At 38.8% G+C, this 19,645-nt stretch overlaps 2 protein-coding genes and 1 pseudogene across 2 annotated transcripts in view; 2 read left to right on the top strand and 1 right to left on the bottom strand.

Annotated features, from left to right (window-relative positions):
• DOCK7 (dedicator of cytokinesis 7) overlaps positions 1-19,645 on the top strand; it is a 227,951-nt gene that overhangs the window by 48,199 nt on the left and 160,107 nt on the right. The window contains exon 11 of the mRNA XM_023515104.1: positions 440-597. Within this exon, the coding sequence (XP_023370872.1) occupies positions 440-597 (158 nt within the window). The remainder of the gene's footprint in view (positions 1-439; positions 598-19,645) is intronic.
• On the top strand, positions 1,050-4,413 carry LOC105887310 (annotated as a pseudogene).
• The window catches only part of ANGPTL3 (angiopoietin like 3), a 12,170-nt gene continuing 3,068 nt past the window's right edge, over positions 10,544-19,645 (bottom strand). The window contains exons 3-7 of the mRNA XM_003793132.3: positions 16,844-16,958; positions 15,140-15,253; positions 14,632-14,727; positions 11,191-11,457; positions 10,544-10,823 (exon numbers count right to left, since the gene is read on the bottom strand). Of these exons, the coding sequence (XP_003793180.1) occupies positions 10,639-10,823; positions 11,191-11,457; positions 14,632-14,727; positions 15,140-15,253; positions 16,844-16,958 (777 nt within the window). The 3' untranslated portion in view covers positions 10,544-10,638. The remainder of the gene's footprint in view (positions 10,824-11,190; positions 11,458-14,631; positions 14,728-15,139; positions 15,254-16,843; positions 16,959-19,645) is intronic.

Genomic DNA, 19,645 nt, shown 5'->3' with positions numbered 1-19,645 from the left:
TTCCATGGTGAAACTGTGCATGTGGAATGGTAAATATTCAAAGATAGAGTCCCATCATAGAGCAAACTGTTCCATAGTGAAACTTGTGAAATCCGCCAACTCAGAATTAAGCCATTTAAACTTAGAAATGTCGGCTTGTTTTTATGCGAAATCCTTCACTGTTGTTTTTTTTTCCTTTTTTAACTTTAACTCATTCCCTTTCATTTGTTCAGTGAGAATTTATTAATTTAAATGCATTTATGTCTGTATCAGTAATATTTGAGACTGTGTGAAATGAAATGGTTTAGACATCTGAGATGATAGTAATTTAGTTTATACAGCATTATTCCCAGACTTCTTGCAAAAAAAGACCTAAATCCATCCAAAAATATTTTTAGTGTGAAGTTTTTATTTATTATGTTTACATTGTTTTTATTGTATTTTTTAATGTGCAGCTCAGCTGAAGATAGATATTTCTCCTGCACCTGAAAATCCCCACTATTGCCTAACCCCAGAGCTACTTCAAGTGAAGCTTTACCCTGACAGTAGAGTTAGACCTACCAGAGAAATTTTAGAGTTTCCTGCCAGAGATGTTTATGTTCCAAACACTACGTACAGGTATGAGTTTTTAATTTTGGAGAATTCGGAGATAATGTGCTGTATATTCTGATGTTGAAGTTGAGCTAGAATGAGATGCTCCTGAGATCTTACACAGCTTTGTGACTGGTTCCGTCTTCCCCTGCACGTTTTATAAACAGCTGCCATGGATTGCCTTTACTCTGTGCCTGGTACAATGTTCATTTCCTCACCTGCATCCTCTTATTTATATTGTGATCTAGGGTCTACCTTCATTTTGGAGGTGAGTAAACTGAGGGATAGGTTGAAAATTTTGCTGAGTATCAATCATAGCTTATGATGGTGCTAGGATTTGATTCCTGGGCTACTAGGTCGAAACATTTGAACCCCTAACTACTCCACTATGTTCTCGCATGTATTTTCAGTAGCAGAATCTAGCATTACATGTGAATCAAGTTTATACGCCTGAATTATGTTCTAACGATTAATCGACAATGTCTGTTGACTGTAAACTACATAAAGGGTACTTGACACAAAGTTGTTGGATGTGACTGTCCACCCTGGACACTACACAAGTCCGGGGTGTACATAACCGTTACAGATGGCAATCCCTTTATCTGTGAATGCTGTGACCGGGGCTTGACATGCCTGTTAAAATGTCCTACAAGGCAGCTCAGACTTAAAATTCTAAAATAGAGCTTTACATTTCAGCCCAGACTTCCCCATCCTTCTCTATTTTGCCACCATTTACTTTGTTCCGGAGGCCAAAATTTTTGGAATCAGAAAGGTTGCTTCCCTTTCTTACTCTGCACATTTATTTAGTCAACAAGTTATGTGGGCTGCACTTTCAAGATGTATTCTGAATCCAGTATTTCTTACTATTTTTACCTTTTAAAAATTCTAATCTAAATCACCATCGAGATGGTTACTGCATGGGTTACTATGAAAGTTTTGAGACAGACAGTGTTGGGGTCCATTATTTCACATCCAGTAAACACAGTGGGGCCCTTCCTGACTCATCCGTGCAGTTTCAGCTGCTCGGCTCACCCTGTCACCGGGAGGCTTCATTTATTTCCATCCACATGGATTTTATGTTTCTTGATTCTTGTGTGTCTCAAAACTTTTGTAATGACCCATATATCAAATAGAAATATAATGGAACCACATTTATAATTTAAAATGTTATAGTTGTAACATTTAAACAAGGTAAAATTTATTTTAATCATATATTATTTCGCTCAAAATATCTAAGATATTATTTCTATACATAATAAATGTAAAAAATGATTGACGTGTTTTACCTTTTTTTCTCCCCCGAAAGTCTGCAAAATCTCTTTTATACTTAAAGTCCGTGTCACCTCCGATGAGCCTCATAGGTAGCAGACATGGGGCAGCGGCCACCAGACTGGACGCTGAGCTCAGGTTCTGCTTTCTGATTTGGTCTATTTCTGCTTCTGTCTCGGTTCTCAACATTGCAGCTTGGAAAATCTTTAGAAGGTGTAAACCAGATCATTCATTCCGTTGCCTAAAATACTCCAATGGCTCCCTTACGAGCAGAAAAATACACAATTAATTTTTCATTATAGTCTTTGAGACTGTCTGTGATCTGGCATCTTTTCTGCGTGTTGTCACTAAACTCTCTGTAAAGATGTCTTTGCAGGACAGTGAACTACATCAGCTAACCCATCGTCTTCTCCCTTGGCGACTTCTTTGCAGAAGTAGTTCCCTCGGCTCTTTGGGCTCACTGTATAGTTGTCATCTTGGGTCCGTTTACCCTTGTCCTGGAAATTCTCTGCATTTTTTTTGCATGGAGTCTGTATTTCCCATGTTTTTCGTAGGTCAGTCACTTCACTGAAAGCCTTCAGGGTCTTCCTTAAATCTGGTTGAACATACGAAAGGTAAATGTTCTGGTGATTTTTATATCTGAATGTGTCTTTATTTTATCTTTACTTCCAAATTGATAATTTTGCCGTATATAAAATTCTAAGTTGTGGACTGTTTTCTGTCATAATTTTGAAACTATGACTACTCTCTTCTGGCTTAATGGCTGTTTTTTGAGTCCAACATGGTACTGATTGCTAATCCTTCTGTCTTAGTTTTCCTCTAAAGGCTTTTTGAGTAATTTTTTTTGTAATCTCTGGTGCTTTGAAATTTTATGTTGATGTGTTGATATAACATTTATTTATTTCATTCAGTCTCACAGAAATCTTATAAATTATATAATTCTGTTGATAGCAGGATTATCTCTAGTTACAGGGGAGAAAAGGCTGAGTAAAAGAGACTTTCTGAGACTGGAATCCAGGCTTCTCATTTAATTTTCTCCATCCTTTACCCTTTGGGATGATATGACACCTAGCTTTGGTAATTATATGTAGTATGAAGAAAAGTAAAATTTCTCATTGCTAGATAATTACTTGCTATATTTTAAAACATGCCTCAAGATCACCTTTTTTATTTTTGCCTCAAGATCTACATCATTGTTTACCTTTGTTTAGTATTTTTTAAGATATCTTACAATTGACTTGAGCATAACACTTGTTGTAAACGGCATTCTAGAGTGTAGTGTCTGTGAATTCATGGAAAGTAGGGCTGATATAGACATTCTCTGCATGTTACAAAACTTGGATGGGGTTTGAGTTAAGTGAGAGAGCTGGTATCGAGCGAGAGATATCTTGCTAAATAAAGTAGCACGTCGTTTCCTTTTAAGAATATATTCAGGTTTTTTGTTGGGTGGAGAAGAGGGCCGTTGGTTGGGGCCTGCGGTACGCCACATAACCGAGGGGGCTCTGCTACGGCCACCCGACTTGTTTCCCTGAGTGCCACTCTCCCGGCTGGCCTGGCACAAGGGCACCGATTCCTCTCCAGTTTTGGGGCGCTGCTCTGAGCAGCATCACCCTGTATATCAGAAAGCTGGGGGGCACCACCAAGAAGAAAGTGGAGGAGGTGCTGGAAGAGGAGTTAGAGAGTGTGTGGTGGAAAGTTCTTGACCGTCGTTGAGTGGTAAAGGGCAAAGTGCAGTCTCCTAAAGTGGAGGACAACACGTGGGAGCCAGGAGAGGATCTGGATCGCCCCGGCCTCATTGCTGAGTTTTTGCAGTGGCAGGAAACAGCACATGAGACAGGTGAATCAGAGGGAGGTAAGCGCAAAGCTGACTCTGATTCTGAAGATTAGGGAGAGGACAGCAAACCCAAGAAGAAGAAAGAAGAGTCAGAGGAGCCCCGAGGCTTTGCCCGGGGCTTGGAGCCGGAGCCCAGTACTGGAGCCGCAGACTCCAGTGGAGAGCTCATGTTCCTGATGAAAGGGGAAAACTCTGATGAGGCTGACCTGGGCCCTGCCGAGGAAGCCAATGTCAAGTGCCCACAGGGTGTCACCTCCTTCTATGAGGAAAGGCTGACGTGGCATTCCTACCCCTCAGAGGATGATGACAAAGAAGATGACAAGAATTAACTTTCCTGAAGTACCGGCCCCTGTCACATCTGACTGTGGGTTTCAAGTGGGGAGGGAAGGAATTTTACTTGTCTTGATACCATAGAGGTGGCTTGAGAAGGTGTCCTTTGAAGAGCCGGGATAGTCTCTGTTCCCTGCAGCAGCCCAAGTGCTTTAAAGCCCTTCAGGCTGTATAGTTTGCACACCCAGCCCCGTGGAGGGGAAGGGAATACGTGTTTCGAGGCAACCCATTCTGCACTTTGCTGAGACAAGCAAAAGGCCTTCTATGAAGGACAAAACTTGCAGAATCGGGTGTGTGGGAAAGCAAAAACTGTAGAGCTTCAGAGAGCATCTCCACAGCCCGCAGCCTTCTTCCCCATAGTGCTAATTCTGCATTTTTACAGTGTAGCATGTGTGTAGTTTTTTGGCTATGACTGGTGTATTTGGGGTGGGAGGGATCGGGTGGGAAAGAATGGAGATGAGTAGATCATGCTGGTTAAAATTTGGGGCTTGATTGGGGAAATAGTGAAATAATGGAAAAGACAGACAACTAATGATTTGCTTCTATGTCCATAACAGTTTACCTTTTTTAAAAAAATGTCATTGGCACCATAAAGGAGGCCTGTGAGAGACTGTTTAAAAGCTGTGAATGCCTGAAACCTGTGAGCCAAGGTGTCCTTGCCTGAGCTCAGTGCTGTTCCCGCAAAGGACTAAGCCAGCTTGTCAGTTACCAAAGCTGCCATTCTGAGATAGAAAGTGAATGAGGAGAGAAAAGGTTTTATTATTTTATGTTATAAATTAATATATCAACATAATATATTAAAGTATATTATAATATACATGAGGAGATCATTCTGTCTTGGAGGTGCTAATTCCTGAAATTGAACAAGATGACCCTTCTCCAGTTATGAAGTTATAAAACCAGCTTGTTCATCCAAGCTCCTGGCTGAGGCATTGGGGGAAAGGGTGGTATAGGAGATGGGAGAGTAGGGAAGACCAGGGCTCATGCCCTTAGTTTTTTCAAACTTTGAACCCTAAAACCCATCGGTAGTAGGGTTCAGTCCCTGAAGCACAAGTTTCATTGAGACAGTTCAAGAGTTGAATGATTTCAAAAGCCCTGGGCTTGGGAGATTAAACTTTCCTACTGGGGTGTTGGGTTACTGTAAAACACAGCAAATAAAAACATTCATACAGTGTTTAGTTACCGTCCAAAGTAAAGGCACAGAGATATATTAAATAATCTCTCAAGGTCATTCTCAGACTAATATACTATGATTCATTCTTATAACTGAAAGGCTTACTCCCAGAAGAGAAATGAATTATAATTTTGGAGTATCAATTAGCCTTACCAGTACCAACTATCTCAAACGACACGGCATTCAATTATAAAAACCAACAGCAAATTCAGGTAATCAAGGTATCTCAAACGGCTACTAAGACGTGTTTATACAATGTCCGTGAACTCAAAAGCAAACCCATGCTACCTTAGAATTTATGAAATCCCCTTAAATCTTAGGCTTATCAGCATTTCCGTCTCTTCCAGGAGGGAATGAAACATTAAAACTGAATACATTATTTTTCTCGGGGATTATAAATCTTTAATTTTATTAAGACAAAAACTGACAGTAGTCTGAAGTTCACATTCAGCAGAGTTTTTACAGAAACCTAACACATGTCTGCTAATCCTGCTGTGGTTAGTTTCCTATATTCACAATTTAGGGAATTATTAATTTCAGCTGAATGTTACTGAGCATATTTTTCCATTCAAGTTTATGGTCCCCGCTGCAGAGAGTTTTTATTTTTAGTCTTCGTAGATGTCTCAAGCAACTGCCTTATACTCTGCTATTTCGGTTTTGCCCTAGATATACCACGCTGATTTTTATTCTGATTGGTCTACTTCAACTATAAAAATTCTTGAGTCGAGAGCTCCGTTTCAACACAGGCATCCAGGAGTTTCCCGTGAGGGGCTTACATCTGAGGTGACAGAGGATCATCTCAGACTCCTGGGGGAGAGAGCGGCTGTATAAGAGCAGTTTCATTCTCCTATCCTGAGAATTAGAGGATTTTCAGTTAGGGAACATTTGTGCAGATTATTTACTTAAGGAAATGTGAAGAGGGAGCTCCAAGATTCTGTTTTTAAGAGCATAGGCATTTGTTTAGAGCTTTGTAGTTTATAAAACTGCTAAAATAAATTATCTGACGACACTTATACCCTATGAGATAGATTTGGCAGGATTATTGTTATTCCCATCTGCTGGGTGTGGAAACTGGGGTTTATCTTATTTGAAGATAAAAGCCTGCAAACTTACATTTTTAAGCTTGTAATTTATTACCCTTTCAAATATGCTGATTCATTTTATTAGGTGTTTGCCAATTTTTAGGATTAAACATGAATTTAGAAAAACGGTTTTTATGTTTTAGATGAAATCCTTAATTATATTTTACCTTTCCTAAAGTGTGATCGAAACTTCATTTTACTAAAGCTTAGGAAGTTTGTTAGTTCTGCTTTCATGACCTTGAACTGCAGGTTCCGCAGCAGTTGGGTAATTCTGCCCTAGTCGGTTTACTATGAGAATACTTTGGACTTTGATAAAAGGTTTGATCACTTTCTTTTCAGTTTTAAAAACTGCTGTGTTGAATAATCACTTATAGTACGTACATAAATTCAATATTTGTGGTTGTTAGTGATGGGGGAAAAAAAACCCACAAGGAAATTTGACTATCCTATAACAAAAAGTAGAATATTTATGAATACAAATTTGGAACAAGTTTCATAAAGGAGGCAGGCAGTTGGTGCTCAGTAAGTATTGCTTAATGAGTACCTTTCTATTAATGAATGAGTTAACTATCATAACCATGACTTATACTATTAGGAGGAATAATATATACAAGCATAAAAATGTGCTGATTCTAGGATAACAGTGTGTGTAATAGTTCATTTACATTGAGTGACCCTGAAATGAGAAATGTATATATATACTTGCTTTTAGAAAAATTCACACTGGCTTGGAGTAAACTTTTCATATAGAAAATTTCCGCAAGGTAACTGAAATCAAGTAGGTTGACTATCCTTGTTGCTTTTAGAGTTTTTATTGTTATTTTTCACAATGTTTATTATTATGGTTTGCCAGGTTTATTTTTCTGTCTCCTTCATTTACTAAGTGCCGTTTGAGAAATTAGGCCGTCATGCCACGTGGTTTCAGAGGAAAGCGCTGCCATGTACTAGAACATCTGTGGGGGAAGTGAGGCATCTGCATCTTGAAATTTAAACAGGACCAAGACCGTCAGAAACAGGCGGCAAGGCATGCTAGGTGAATGGGACACATTAGGAAAATTTAGAGGGGGTGCTTTGATTAGAGCAGAGGGTTTGTGTTGCAGAAAACAATGTGTGTTGAGGTAATTTGGGCTCAGATTATAGAGCATCTTGATAGCTGGAAAGGGTTTGGGTTTTGTTCTGCAGGCCTGTGCTCACCTTCCTGGGAGGGCAACTGTATGAGACGTGCAAGTCCACAGCATAAACTACGTATCTTTCAGGGTCATCACTTTGTAGAAGATTTGGGGATAACTATTTTTATATAAAGATAGGTTTTTATATGAAGATAGGGTTAAAACATAACTCACATGCAATTTTAAGATAAGATTCTAAGATTTCTTTGTCCCTGTGGTGCCATTGGTTAGCATGTTTGGCTGTTAACTAAAAGATTCTATGATTTAAGGTAAGATTGCAGTAAGATGCTAAAGGGGGTTGTGCATCTAGCAAGCCAGTTCATCCTGTAACACTGTAACTTACAAAGATGTGTCCATTTTGCCCCCAGCTCTTGTACCTCTCCAGTAAACAACCTTGGAAGATCAAGGTCAAAGTAGTTTGCAACCGTTACAAATTTTTTTTAGGGAGATTGAGAGGGAGAGAAAATAAAATTAAGAGCCATTAATTTGCAATCCCACCAGCAGTGTAGAAGTGTTCCCTTTTCTCCACAACCACGCCAGCATCTGTGATTTTGAGATTTTGTGGTATAGGCTAATTTTACTGGTGTTAGATGATATCTCAAAGTAGTTTTAATTTGCATTTCTCTGATGATTAAGGATGATGAACATTTTTTCATATATCTGTAGGCCATGTGCCTGTCTTCTTCAGAGAAGTTTCTCTTCAAGTCCCTTGCCCACCCTGGGAGCTGGAGAATATTCTTGTAAGCAAAGTATCTCAAGAATGGAAGAAAAAGTATCCAATGTACTCAACCCTATTATGAAACTAATCTATAGCTATTGTAGGAAAACTATAACCCAATTTTAGCCCAAGAATACGGGAAAGGGGAAAGGGAGGGGAGGGGAGGGAAGGAGGATGGGTGGAGGGAGGGTGATTAGTGGGATCACACCTATGATTTATTCTAGGAGGGTACATGTGAATCTTACTAAATGTGGAATATAAATGTCTTAACACAACAACTAAGAAAATAACATGAAGGCTATGTTAACCAGTTGGATGAAAGTATTCCAAATTGTATATAGTAACAACCCGCTGTACCCCATGATAGTATTAATGTGCACAGCTATGACTTAAATTTAAAAAAAATTAAGAGCCAGTAGGAGACTATTTAGATAAGCTAGGACTCAAGTAAAAGTCAGTCCTTGGGAAGAAAATTTACCAGATTAAGAGACATTTCAAAAGAAAATTGTATTGGCTTGGTGGCTTATGATACAGGAGAAATGGTTTGCAAAGTCAGGCCAAAGGCTGAGATGTGCTGCAGGTTCTCTGTGTCTGTGACCGGGAGCACGGTGTGATATGAATGGATATGAAGCAGTTAGGAGGAGGCTGTGAAGTGTAGGAGGTGTAGCAGGGGCTGATGAAGGGGCTGATGAATTTGTTGTTTTGTATGTTGACTGTGGCATACAGAAGGGAGAAACGGCGGGTAGGCAGTGAAGAAGGGGAACTGGAAAGAGACCTGGAAGGCCGTATAGATTCAGGAAACTCATTCACGGAAAACAGATGAGTCTGTGTGATCACATTTCTGAGAGTCAGAGTGGAGAAGATGGTTGAAGGTTGGCCCGTGATCCCGCACGTGAGGAGGGAACGGGCTACAAAGAGAGATTCAGGTAAGAGCGTGAGGTAGTGTCGTAAAGCAAAGTGAGGGTTAAGCTTGGAAAAGGGCATTGTTATTAGTAACAGAGAGATCAGAGGGAGGGTAGACTGAGAAAGACCACCAGGTCAGACAGCTGTGAGTCAGCTCACGTGGGACCCTGACACTGTGACCCAGCGGTTCTCAACCTGTGGGTTGCGACCCCTTTCACAGGGGTCGCCTAAGACCATCCTGCATGTCAGATGTTTACATTACCATTCATGACAGTAGCACAATGACGGTTATGAAGTAGCAACAAAAATAATTTTATGGTTGGGGGTCACCACGACATGAGGAACTGTATTAAAGGGTCACGGCATTAGGAAGGTTGAGAACCCTTGTAAGCAGAGTAGTGAGGACAGAAGGACACAATTTTGTGAACCACAAAGAAAAACCTTTCTTTTTTTCTGCTAGAACTCTCTCAATCTGAGCTTTATATGAGGAAAAAAACCTAATACTCCTAAAAGGAACAAAATGGAACAGGTCATATAGGAATAGCTTTAAGAAAAGGAAAATGAATAGAGGAAGCCATTCATTTAACATATTAAAGAATGAGTTATTTCGCATTTGAAAGCTTCCAATTTTGAAGTGAGGGGAAATGCCTTTTTGGCATTCTGGCTCTAAAAAGTCCGTAGCTCTGAAAATTACAGCTTATTCTTGCCTTTAGTTTTCTGTACTTTGCTGGAATAACATATGGGATACACATAGTTTGTATGTCTGTTTTATATATGTGATTTATAAAATACATGTTGGGTGGTGCCTGTGGCTCAGTGAGTAGGGCACCGGCCCCATATACCAAGGGTGGTGGGTTCAAATCCAGCCCCAGCCAGACTGCAACAACAAAAAAATAGCCAGGTTTGTGGCAGGTACCTGTAGTCCCAGCTACTCGGGAGGCTGAGGCAAGAAAGTCGCCTAAGCCCAAGAGCCAGAGGTTGCTGTGAGCTGTGACACCACAGCACTCTACCAACGGCGACAAAGTGAGACTCAATCTTTAAAAAAAAGTTATTTAAGGATGATGCCCGTAATTCAGTGGTTAGGGTGCCAGCCACATGCACCGGGGCTGCTAAAAACAATGACAATTACAGCAAAAAAATAGCCGGGCATTGTGGCGGGTGCCTGTAGTCCCAGCTATTTGGGAGGCTGAGGCAGGAGATTTGCTTAAACCCAAGAATTAAAGGTTGCTGTGAACTCTGATGCCACAGCACTCTACTGAGGGCAACATAGTGAGACTCTGTCTCAAAAAAAAAAAAAGTAAAAGTTATTTAAACATTTATCTATTATAATTTGAATTGTGACCATCTAAAATGATTCCCACATCACAAAATATATGAAGAAGTGATATAAGAATTTTGATGGAGAAATGTAAATGGTCTTCTTTGAGGTTTTGTGATGATATGTTTAATCTTCAATTGGTAGTGACTTCAAGATTAAAAAAAAAAAACTATTTCTCAAGGCTTCCATTAAGGGTTTAATACCATGTTATTAAACCACGTTAAGTAGGGATAAGATTAATGTTTAATTTGGGATTTTAATCTGCCCCAGCTCATTCAGAACTTTCCGAACCTATTGGACGGATCAACATTTTTGTTGATTTGATGGAGTATAACTTTCCATCTCGAGACTTCCAGCAAAGTCCTCTTCTCCTCTCTGGCTTAGATTTTGCTCTTGGTTTGTTATATTTGCTGTTTAGGTTGTTTTCTCCACATACGTCATGCCACCACCAGCCCCCTAAAGGAAACAGAGATGGAACTTAATGGATGCAAACTCATACACAGTTTCTTTTGAAAGATTTCCTCCTGAGTTTATCATCGTCTTACAAGTACGATAGCCTTGTAGATGCATGTGTCTTAGTTTTGAATACATCGGTATAAATCCCATGTATGCCACAAAAAAATTGAAAATCTATGAAGGATTAGAGGTGAAATACTTGGTTGAACTAGAATTAACACTTTGGTTAAGATAATTAAGAGATTTTTTTCCCTGTAAAGAAAATGCCTATTTGGGACTTGGATTTTAAAGATTTGATGTAGATTATAGCTAACGTTGTGGAATAGTGACAAGATGAACATAAAATACTGGTATCAGAAGAAGGTACCTGGAGAACTCTCTGGACAGTTGACGTGCCCCTTTGCTCTGTGGTCCCAGGTAGAAAACACCAAGTCTCTGTGTTCCGGGAGTGCGCTGGCGATGGTGCCAGTCGTCCTGGCCAGGTGTAGTGTATAGTTGGTTTCCTCATCTCCCAGGCGGAAAGAATATTGAATATAATGTGTGTTGTCTTTCCAGTCTTCCAGCTCAATTCGTAAAATGTGATCCGACTGCTTTGCTATGCGGTATATCTTCTCTAGGCCCAACCAGAATTCTCCTGCAAGGAAGGGTTGTGAGAACCTGTGGATTGTCAGCTGCAGATCGGGCACTGACGGTGTTCTTTGTTGGTTAAGTGACTGAGGTGTTTGGTCTTGGATCCATTGGTCATTTTAGAGTTTCTTAAACTATTTCTTTTCTAAACAGTTTTATTAAAGGTAGTTGGATTTGAAAAATGATTAAAAGGTTAATAGATCTGCTGGGAAGTATGTATTTCTAAAATGTATATTACAAGACATGTTTCACATGTGAAACATACTGCACTATTTACAGGTAATTCAGGTCTGGTCATTGGTAGAATAATGTCTCACTTCTAACTATATAATTTGTCAGCCTTTCTATCAGCTCTTTATTAACATCCACAGACAGTCAAGAGATTTGTTAAATATTCCTAGAACCTTCGTTAACAGCGATGTCATTTTCCTTAAATGTAAACTTGGCCTTCAGTATTTACTTGATGGATATCTTTTCTTTATGGAAAAAGAAGGGAACACTTTTTTTTTTTTGCAGTTTTTGGCTGGGGCTGGGTTTGAACCCGCCACCTCCGGCAAAAGGGACCAGCGCCCTACTCCTTTGAGCCACGGGTGCCGCCCAAGAAGGGAATACATTTAAAAAAAACATTTTAAATTAAGAAGTATGATTCTTAATACCTTCTCTCTGTAAAAATTAAAAATTATTTTTATTTATAATTAAAAACATAACTAACAAATACAAATGCAATAGAACCTCCATGGTTGACCACCTCCCTACCCTGACCACTTCCTTGAATTGACCTAATTTTCATAGACTGGACGCGTACCATGTACGTATCAGTACAGTAGGGGCCTAAGTCCTGATGCTGACCACCTCTGTATGTTGACCAGTTTGTTACAGTCCTATGGGTGGTCAACTTACAGAGGTTCTACTGTAGATCACTTTTTATCACAATTCTTTTTTGTGTGTGTGTGTGGTTTTTTTTTTTGAGGCAGAATCTCATTCTGTAGCCCCAGACTAGAGTGCCATGGAGTCATAGCTCACAGCAAAACTCCTGAGCTCAAGCAATCCTCTTGCCTCAGCCTCCCTGAGTAGCTGGGACTACAGCAGTGAGCTACCATGTCTGGCTAGTTTTTCTATTTTTAGTAGAGATGGAGTCTCACCCTTGGTCAGGCAGGTCTTGAACTCCTGAGTTCAAGCGATCCACCTCCCTTGACCTCCCAGAGTGTTAGGATTACAGGTGTGAGCCACCACACCCAGCCATAATTCTTTTTATCACAGTATTAATATTTTTGTATTGCTATCAAGTTAATAAGAGGCTTCATTTTAAGGATTACTGGTAAATACAAGTATAAATGGGTTACTTTCTTATTAGAAATAAATGGATATTTTGGACTTAACTGTCAACCTTTTGTTTTGGGGTTACACTCACTCTTAAAAGATGATTTGGAGCTATAAAATACATCATTGAATATGCTTTCTAATTAGGAATTTAACTGGTAGTTTGAATATAATTTTTTTGAGTCCCTGTTTTCATTTCTTTTTTTTTTATTAGTTATTTTTTATTAAATCATAACTTTGTACATTGATGCATTTATGGGGTTCAAGGTACTGCTTCGATAAACAACATAAAATGTTTACATTGAACTAAGTCACACATCCATCACAATTATACTCATTTCTTAATAGTTTTGAAATGTACCATTGCATCATGCACATCAGGTGAGGTCGCCCCAAATACCCTCCCTGAATATAATTTTTTTAATGGTGCTGTTGAGCATTTGAAAATTTGATATAGCTAGGCACGGTGGCATGTCTTGTAGTTCCAGCTACTTAGGAGACTGAGACAGGATGATCATGTGAGCCTAGGAGTTCAGTCCAGCCTGGGCAACATAGTGAGACCCTGTGTCTAAAAAAAATAAATCATTGTGCGGACGTATAACACACCCCCTGGGTGAGGGGCTCTTTACAGATTGAACTTTACCCTGGAAGTGAGAACAATGTAACTTAAATATTGTACCCTCATATTAATTTGAATAAAGTTAAAAAAAATCTATTAGAGGAGACAAAAATAAATAAATGAATAAAAATAAATCAATCAAAAATAAAAATGTAAGCTTGGTGCCTATAGCTCAAAAATAGGGCACCAGCCACATACAACAAGGCCGGTGTGTTCGAGTCCAGCCTTGGGCCAGCTAAACAACAATGACAACTGCATCAAAAAAAATAGGCGTTGTGGCTGGTGCCTGTAGTCCCAGCTACTTGGGAGGCTGAAGCAAGAGAATTGCTTAAGCCCAAGAGTTTGAGGTTGCTGTGAGATGTGATGTTATGGCACTTTACCGAGGGTGACATAGTGCAACTCCGTCTTAGAAAAAAAATAAATAAATACAAATGTAACATAATAATGATGTTTTTTTATAGGCATGAGCCACCACACCCAGCCTTACAGTATACATTTATAATATTTAAATCATTCTAATTTTAAAATTTGTTTTTTTTGTGTTTTGTTTTGAGACAGAATCTTACTCTGTCACTCTGGGTAGAGTGCCATAGTGTTATAACTTACAGCAACCTCAAACTCCTGGGCTCAATTAATCCTCTTGCCTCACCTTCCTGAATAGCTGGGACTATAGGCCCTGCCACAACGCTCAGCCACGTTTTTAGATATGGGGTCTCGATCTTGCTCAGGCTAGTCTCGAACTCCTGAGCTCAAGCAATCTACCCTCCTCAACCTCTCAGAGTGCTAGGATTATAGACGTGAGCCACCGCTCCTGTGCAATTTTAAAATTTGTGTGTCTGACAATTTTCTTGTCCTTTATAACCTCCCATTAATTGATACCTAAGATGTTAATGAGAGAATACAGTGATTAGTGCTAGAGATGATTGTCTTTATAGCCTACTCACAGCACTACCATTTATCAAGGCACTTAGCACTTGATCAAAATTGTCTTTAATATTTATAATGATGATAATTATAAACCATTAAATAAAATTATGACGAGAATAATTAAGAACAGACATGCAATTGTGATAAATGTACATGTAATTACCAACAAATGTATAATTATTTGATCATAAGTTTTACGAAGGCTGAGATTGTTTCTTTCTTTACGATTTTCCCAGTACCAGTCCATAATGGGTCCTTAGTAATTACTTGCAGTTGACATGTGAATGAATGACTTCATGCCGGCCGTCACCTTACCATCAAGCCTCCCAAAGCCGTGTTTGTAGTTCTCCCAAGTTTCATTGAAATTTCGTGATCCATCTGTCCGTCGTTGAATTAATGTCCACGAAGTACCTGAATACAATGCACAAAAATACTGTATTTTTAGTAGATTGACGTTAACAGATGTTAACAATACTGTTTTCTTTTTTTGTTTGGTTTCAATTGGTGGCTTTTTCAGACAGTTTATTGTTACGGCAATACTTCGTATTATTTACTGTGGTCCCCCAAAAAATTACGTGAAGCCGACTCACGAAGTTTGTCTTAGTTAACGTACTGACAGGAGCCACTTCAGGTTATCAGAGAGGAAAAGGAGAATATTGAGCGGATACGTGAACAAGATGAACACAAGTAGTAGATTTATATTAGCACTTACTTATAGTTCATCTATACGTGTGTGTAGAGAGCCAGGGAAGGATGAAAACAAAGACAGCAGGGTTGGTCTTGCTGCCGGGTGCGAGTAACTTGGACTTACTGCAGGTTTTACCTGATTTCACGTCACAGTAGACGTTAAACACTTGGGAGTTGCTGGGTCTGATGGCATACACGCCACTTCTGTGATCACCTCTCTTATAAATGGTGGTACAATCAGGAGCAACGCCTAGAAGCAGCAGAATGTTACACAGGAGTTAGTAACAGGAAAGATGTCTTTAGTGTTTGAGATTCTACTTGACAAATTGTGGCACATGCAGCTTTTTTTTTGCAATTTTTGGCTGGGGCTGGGTTTAAACCGCCACCTCTGGTATATGGAGCCGGCACCCCACTCCTTTGAGCCACAGGTGCTGCCCACTAAAGCATTTTTTTAAAGACAGCATTTTACTTCAGGAATGTAGAAATAGCTATTACCAAGCTAATTTCTTCTTAAGAAAAGTGACAAAACGAAAATTTTGAGCACATTGTTATTTTTTGCTACATGTAAGAAGATTATAAAGTGGCAAAAATCCATGTGAAACTTTGTATGGTATAACAGATGTACCGTGTTTCCCCGAAAATAAGACCTACCCCCAAAATAAGCCCTAGCAGGATTTCTACACATTTGTTAAATATAAGGCCTACCCCATAATAAGACCTGATGGGCGTGGCTATCATGCATTTCTGTGCAGAGAGGAAGACATCCCCTGAAAATAAGCCCTAGTGTGTCTTCTTGAGAAAAAAATAAATATAAGACAGTGTCTTATTTTCTGGGTAGCACGGTATGTGGAAAGAATGACCGACTTGGTGCCCATAGCTCGGTGGTTAGGGCACCGGCCACACACATCATGGCTGGTGGGTTCAAACTCAGGGTCTGCTAAACAACAGTGACAACTACAACAAAAAAATAGCCAGGCACTGTGGCAGGTGCCGATAGTCCCAACTACTGGGAGGCTGAGGCAAGAGAATTGCTTAAGCCAGTGGTTCTCAACCTTCCTAATGCCACGATGTATTTTCATTGTTACACAGGGGTTGCAACCCACAGGTTGAGAACAGCTGGCTTAAACCCAAGAGTTTGAGGTTGCGGTGAGCTGTGACGCCACGGCACTCTACTGAGGGTGACATAGTGAAACTCTTGTCTCAAAAAAAAAAAAAGAATGACCATTACATGGAGAAAACTAATAAAGATCTTTTTTTCCTGTATGAATTACATAAAAATTAAAGGTCTTAGGAAAATCCCATTGTGTTGAAATTTGGCTAAGAATGAAGACTTGGTTTCCGATAGTTTTTGTTAGTAAGGAGAATTTCAATGTGAAAGTGGAAAGAATTGTTGAGGAGAACACTGTGTGGTCGTTCTATCTACTGGTATATTCAGCAGTTGTTAACATTTTGCTGTATTATTTTTATGTACACACATGTACACAAATAGTAGTTTGTTGTGCTATTGGAAAGGAATTTTCAAACATCATGACCTTAATTATTTCAGCATGGATCTGTTAAACTTGAGGTTATCTTCTTCCATAACTGCAGTAATTTTAGCACATCTGAGAAAACCAATAAGCGTTCCATGTTATCTAATCATCAAGCCTATATTTATACGTACCTGATGATCTTAAGAATGTTGTTTATAAGTTCAGAAAGAACCCCAGGATCAAATTTAGGTTGACACACTGTATCTGGTGGATATGCCTCTTTGCTCTTTTTCAGTTTAGAACAGGTCTTAGGAATAGGGAATTTGGTGATGATAGCTTCAGGAAGGAAACCCACCAAAGTGTCTTACCATCAAGTTCTACATTTTTCATTTCATTCAGCTGAAGAAAGGGAGTAGTTCTGGGTGCTCTTGGCTTGGAAGAAAGAGAATTTTCAGTGGATTCTTGGATACCAGTCCTTTTGAGCTGATAAAATAATATAAATCTACTTTTAATAACAGCACTGAATATATAATTAAGAGAAATCTGAGTAAGGATATCAAAAGTACAATTTATAAAAGAAAGATGGACACTTTACCTCTTACATGGATGGAGCTGGAACATATTCTTCTTAGCAAAGTATCTCAAGAATGGAAGAAAAAGTATCCAAGGTACTCAGCCCGACTGTGAAACCAATTTACAGCTTTCATATGAAAGCTATAACCCAATTATAGCCCAAGAAGAAGGGGAAAGGGGAGGGGAGGGGCGAGGATGGGTGGAGGGAGGGTGACTGGTGGGACCACACCTACAGTGCATCTTACAAGGGTACATGTGAAATTTACTAAATGTAGAATATAAATGTCTTAACACAATAACTAAGAAAATGCTGTGAAGGCTATGTTAACCAGTTTGATGAAAATATTTCAAATTGTATATAAACCCAGCACATTGTACACCATGATTGCATTAATGTAACAGCTATGATTTAATAAAAACATACAGTTTATATGCATCATTCAGTTTATAAGAAGTTGATGATTTTGATGTTAAAAGGGATACTGACTGCTATTTAAATAACACCGTTACTGATTTTCAAGGAATTTAATGAAGTGCATTATTTAAGAAGTTAAAAAAAATAAAGAGAAAACTGTCAAAAACAGATGTGGGTCAGAAAAACAGCAAGGTCAAAAGTGGAATCTTTGCTTAAATATTTTAATATATTCTATTTGTATTAATAGAATATATTTGATATTCTATTTGGTAACATAGGCTGATTTTAAATTTAATAATTCTCAGTTGTAAGTTCTTACTGATTCTCAGACCTACCATAAAGACTTAGCACATAGTGAAAAGGCTGGTTTCGGGATGGGTTTTGACCTGTAAACATTATCTGTAGGTGTTGTCAGGTGGGTAGGCTTATTTCTTTACATTCAGTACATTCAATAATTCATTGTTAGTTTAGCAATAACACTTTTTATTTAAAGTGTATTAACTTTACAATGTATTGAATTACAGCTTTTCTTATTCATGATGAGAAAAGCAGAATATATAACATCGTGCATTAGTTTTTGATGCTGGCATAAATGACGTTTTCTAGGACCTGGTTTATAAGGAATTGTTGTAAAAGTTCACTTACTGATTGTTAATCTTTTCTACTAAGTAGCTGTGATCCTAGAGTGACTAAACTCCTTAGAGCTTTGCTTTTTGAATTTAAATATGAGGAATTTGGATCAGACAATCCAAGTCCTCTTCCAGTTCAGAAATACATTTTTTTGGCTTCCTCATCCATTTCATTTTTAAACAGAATGTTGTTGTACACTAGAGACATTTTGCTTTTGTGGGCAGGTTCATTTAATTGTAGTAAATGATATATTAAAAAGAATTTTAAAAAATACCATGTAGAAAGGATATTATGGAAATCAAAAGTAGTTGGCAGTCTACTCAATTAATATGTTTGTTTAGTGGAAATTAGTGGTAATTTTTTTTTAATAGTTCTTGGTAACCATTTTTTACCAGTTTTCTTTGATCCTATATTATATCTTGACTCTCCGGAATGGCTGTTCAAGAGTACAATTAATTAATATTTTAAAACTACATATGGGAATGCTTAGTTTGTGACACAGCCTTATTCTAAGTAAGGGCCTTCCTTCCTCTCCTGACCACTTCATTACATTGTAGGTGAATTACATTGTTGCGTGTTGGACATTAATTATCAGCTAATTAATGATAGCTGATAATAATGGAAGTTGTTACATTACTAATAATAATGTAAGTTGTAATAATCGTGGTAAGTGTTCATCACTGTGTGCTGAATATGACATTACCTGCATTAATCCAGTCCTTTATTTATTGAGTGCCTACTGTATGTCCTTCAGTGTTTTATATTCTTGCGTACAACAATGACAGAAATGGGAAGAAATCCCTATGCTCATGGATGCTACAGTTTAGTGCAGGAAGAGGAAAGATAAATAGCGAGTGTATCTATCATGTTTGCATAAAGGTAAGTGTTAAGGAGAAAAGGTAGTTACGGAGCTAGAACAGTGGTTCTCAACCTTCCTCATGCTGCCATGTCTTTTCATTGTTACAAAGGGGTCTCAACCCACAGGTTGAGAACCACTGAGTTAGAAGCTTTCAGGGGTGGGATTAGGTGGTTGTCATTTTTGAGTAAGTGACTTGGGAATGCTTCATTGAGAATTTTATATCTGATGAAGACCAAAGGAAATGAAAGAGAGAGTCATAGAGATACCATGAAGGAAATGAAAGAGTGAGTCCTATAGACCCCAAGGAGGAAATGAAAGAGCAAGTCATATAGACCCCAGGGAGGAAATGAAGGAGGGAGTCATATAGACCACAAGGAGGAAATGAAAGAGGGAGTCATAGAGATACCATGAAGGAAATGAAAGAGTGAGTCCTATAGACCCCAGAGAGGAGATGAAGGAGGGAGTCATATAGACCCCAAGGAGGAAATGAAGGAGGGAGTCATATAGACCCCAAGGAGAAGATGAAAGAGTGAGTCATGTAGACCCCAGGGAGGAAATGAAGGAGGGAGTCATATAGACCCCAGGGAGGAAATGAAGGAGGGAGTCATATAGACCCCAAGGAGGAAATGAAAGAGGGAGTCATATAGACCCCAGGGAGGAAATGAAGGAGGGAGTCATATAGACCCCAAGGAG

This window comes from Otolemur garnettii, unplaced genomic scaffold (assembly GCF_000181295.1).
Source record: "Otolemur garnettii isolate 467f Iridium unplaced genomic scaffold, OtoGar3 scaffold00066, whole genome shotgun sequence".
NCBI lineage: Eukaryota > Metazoa > Chordata > Mammalia > Primates > Galagidae > Otolemur > Otolemur garnettii.
The sequence above is the reverse complement of the archived record's forward strand: the minus strand, read 5'-3'. Positions and strand labels throughout refer to the sequence as shown.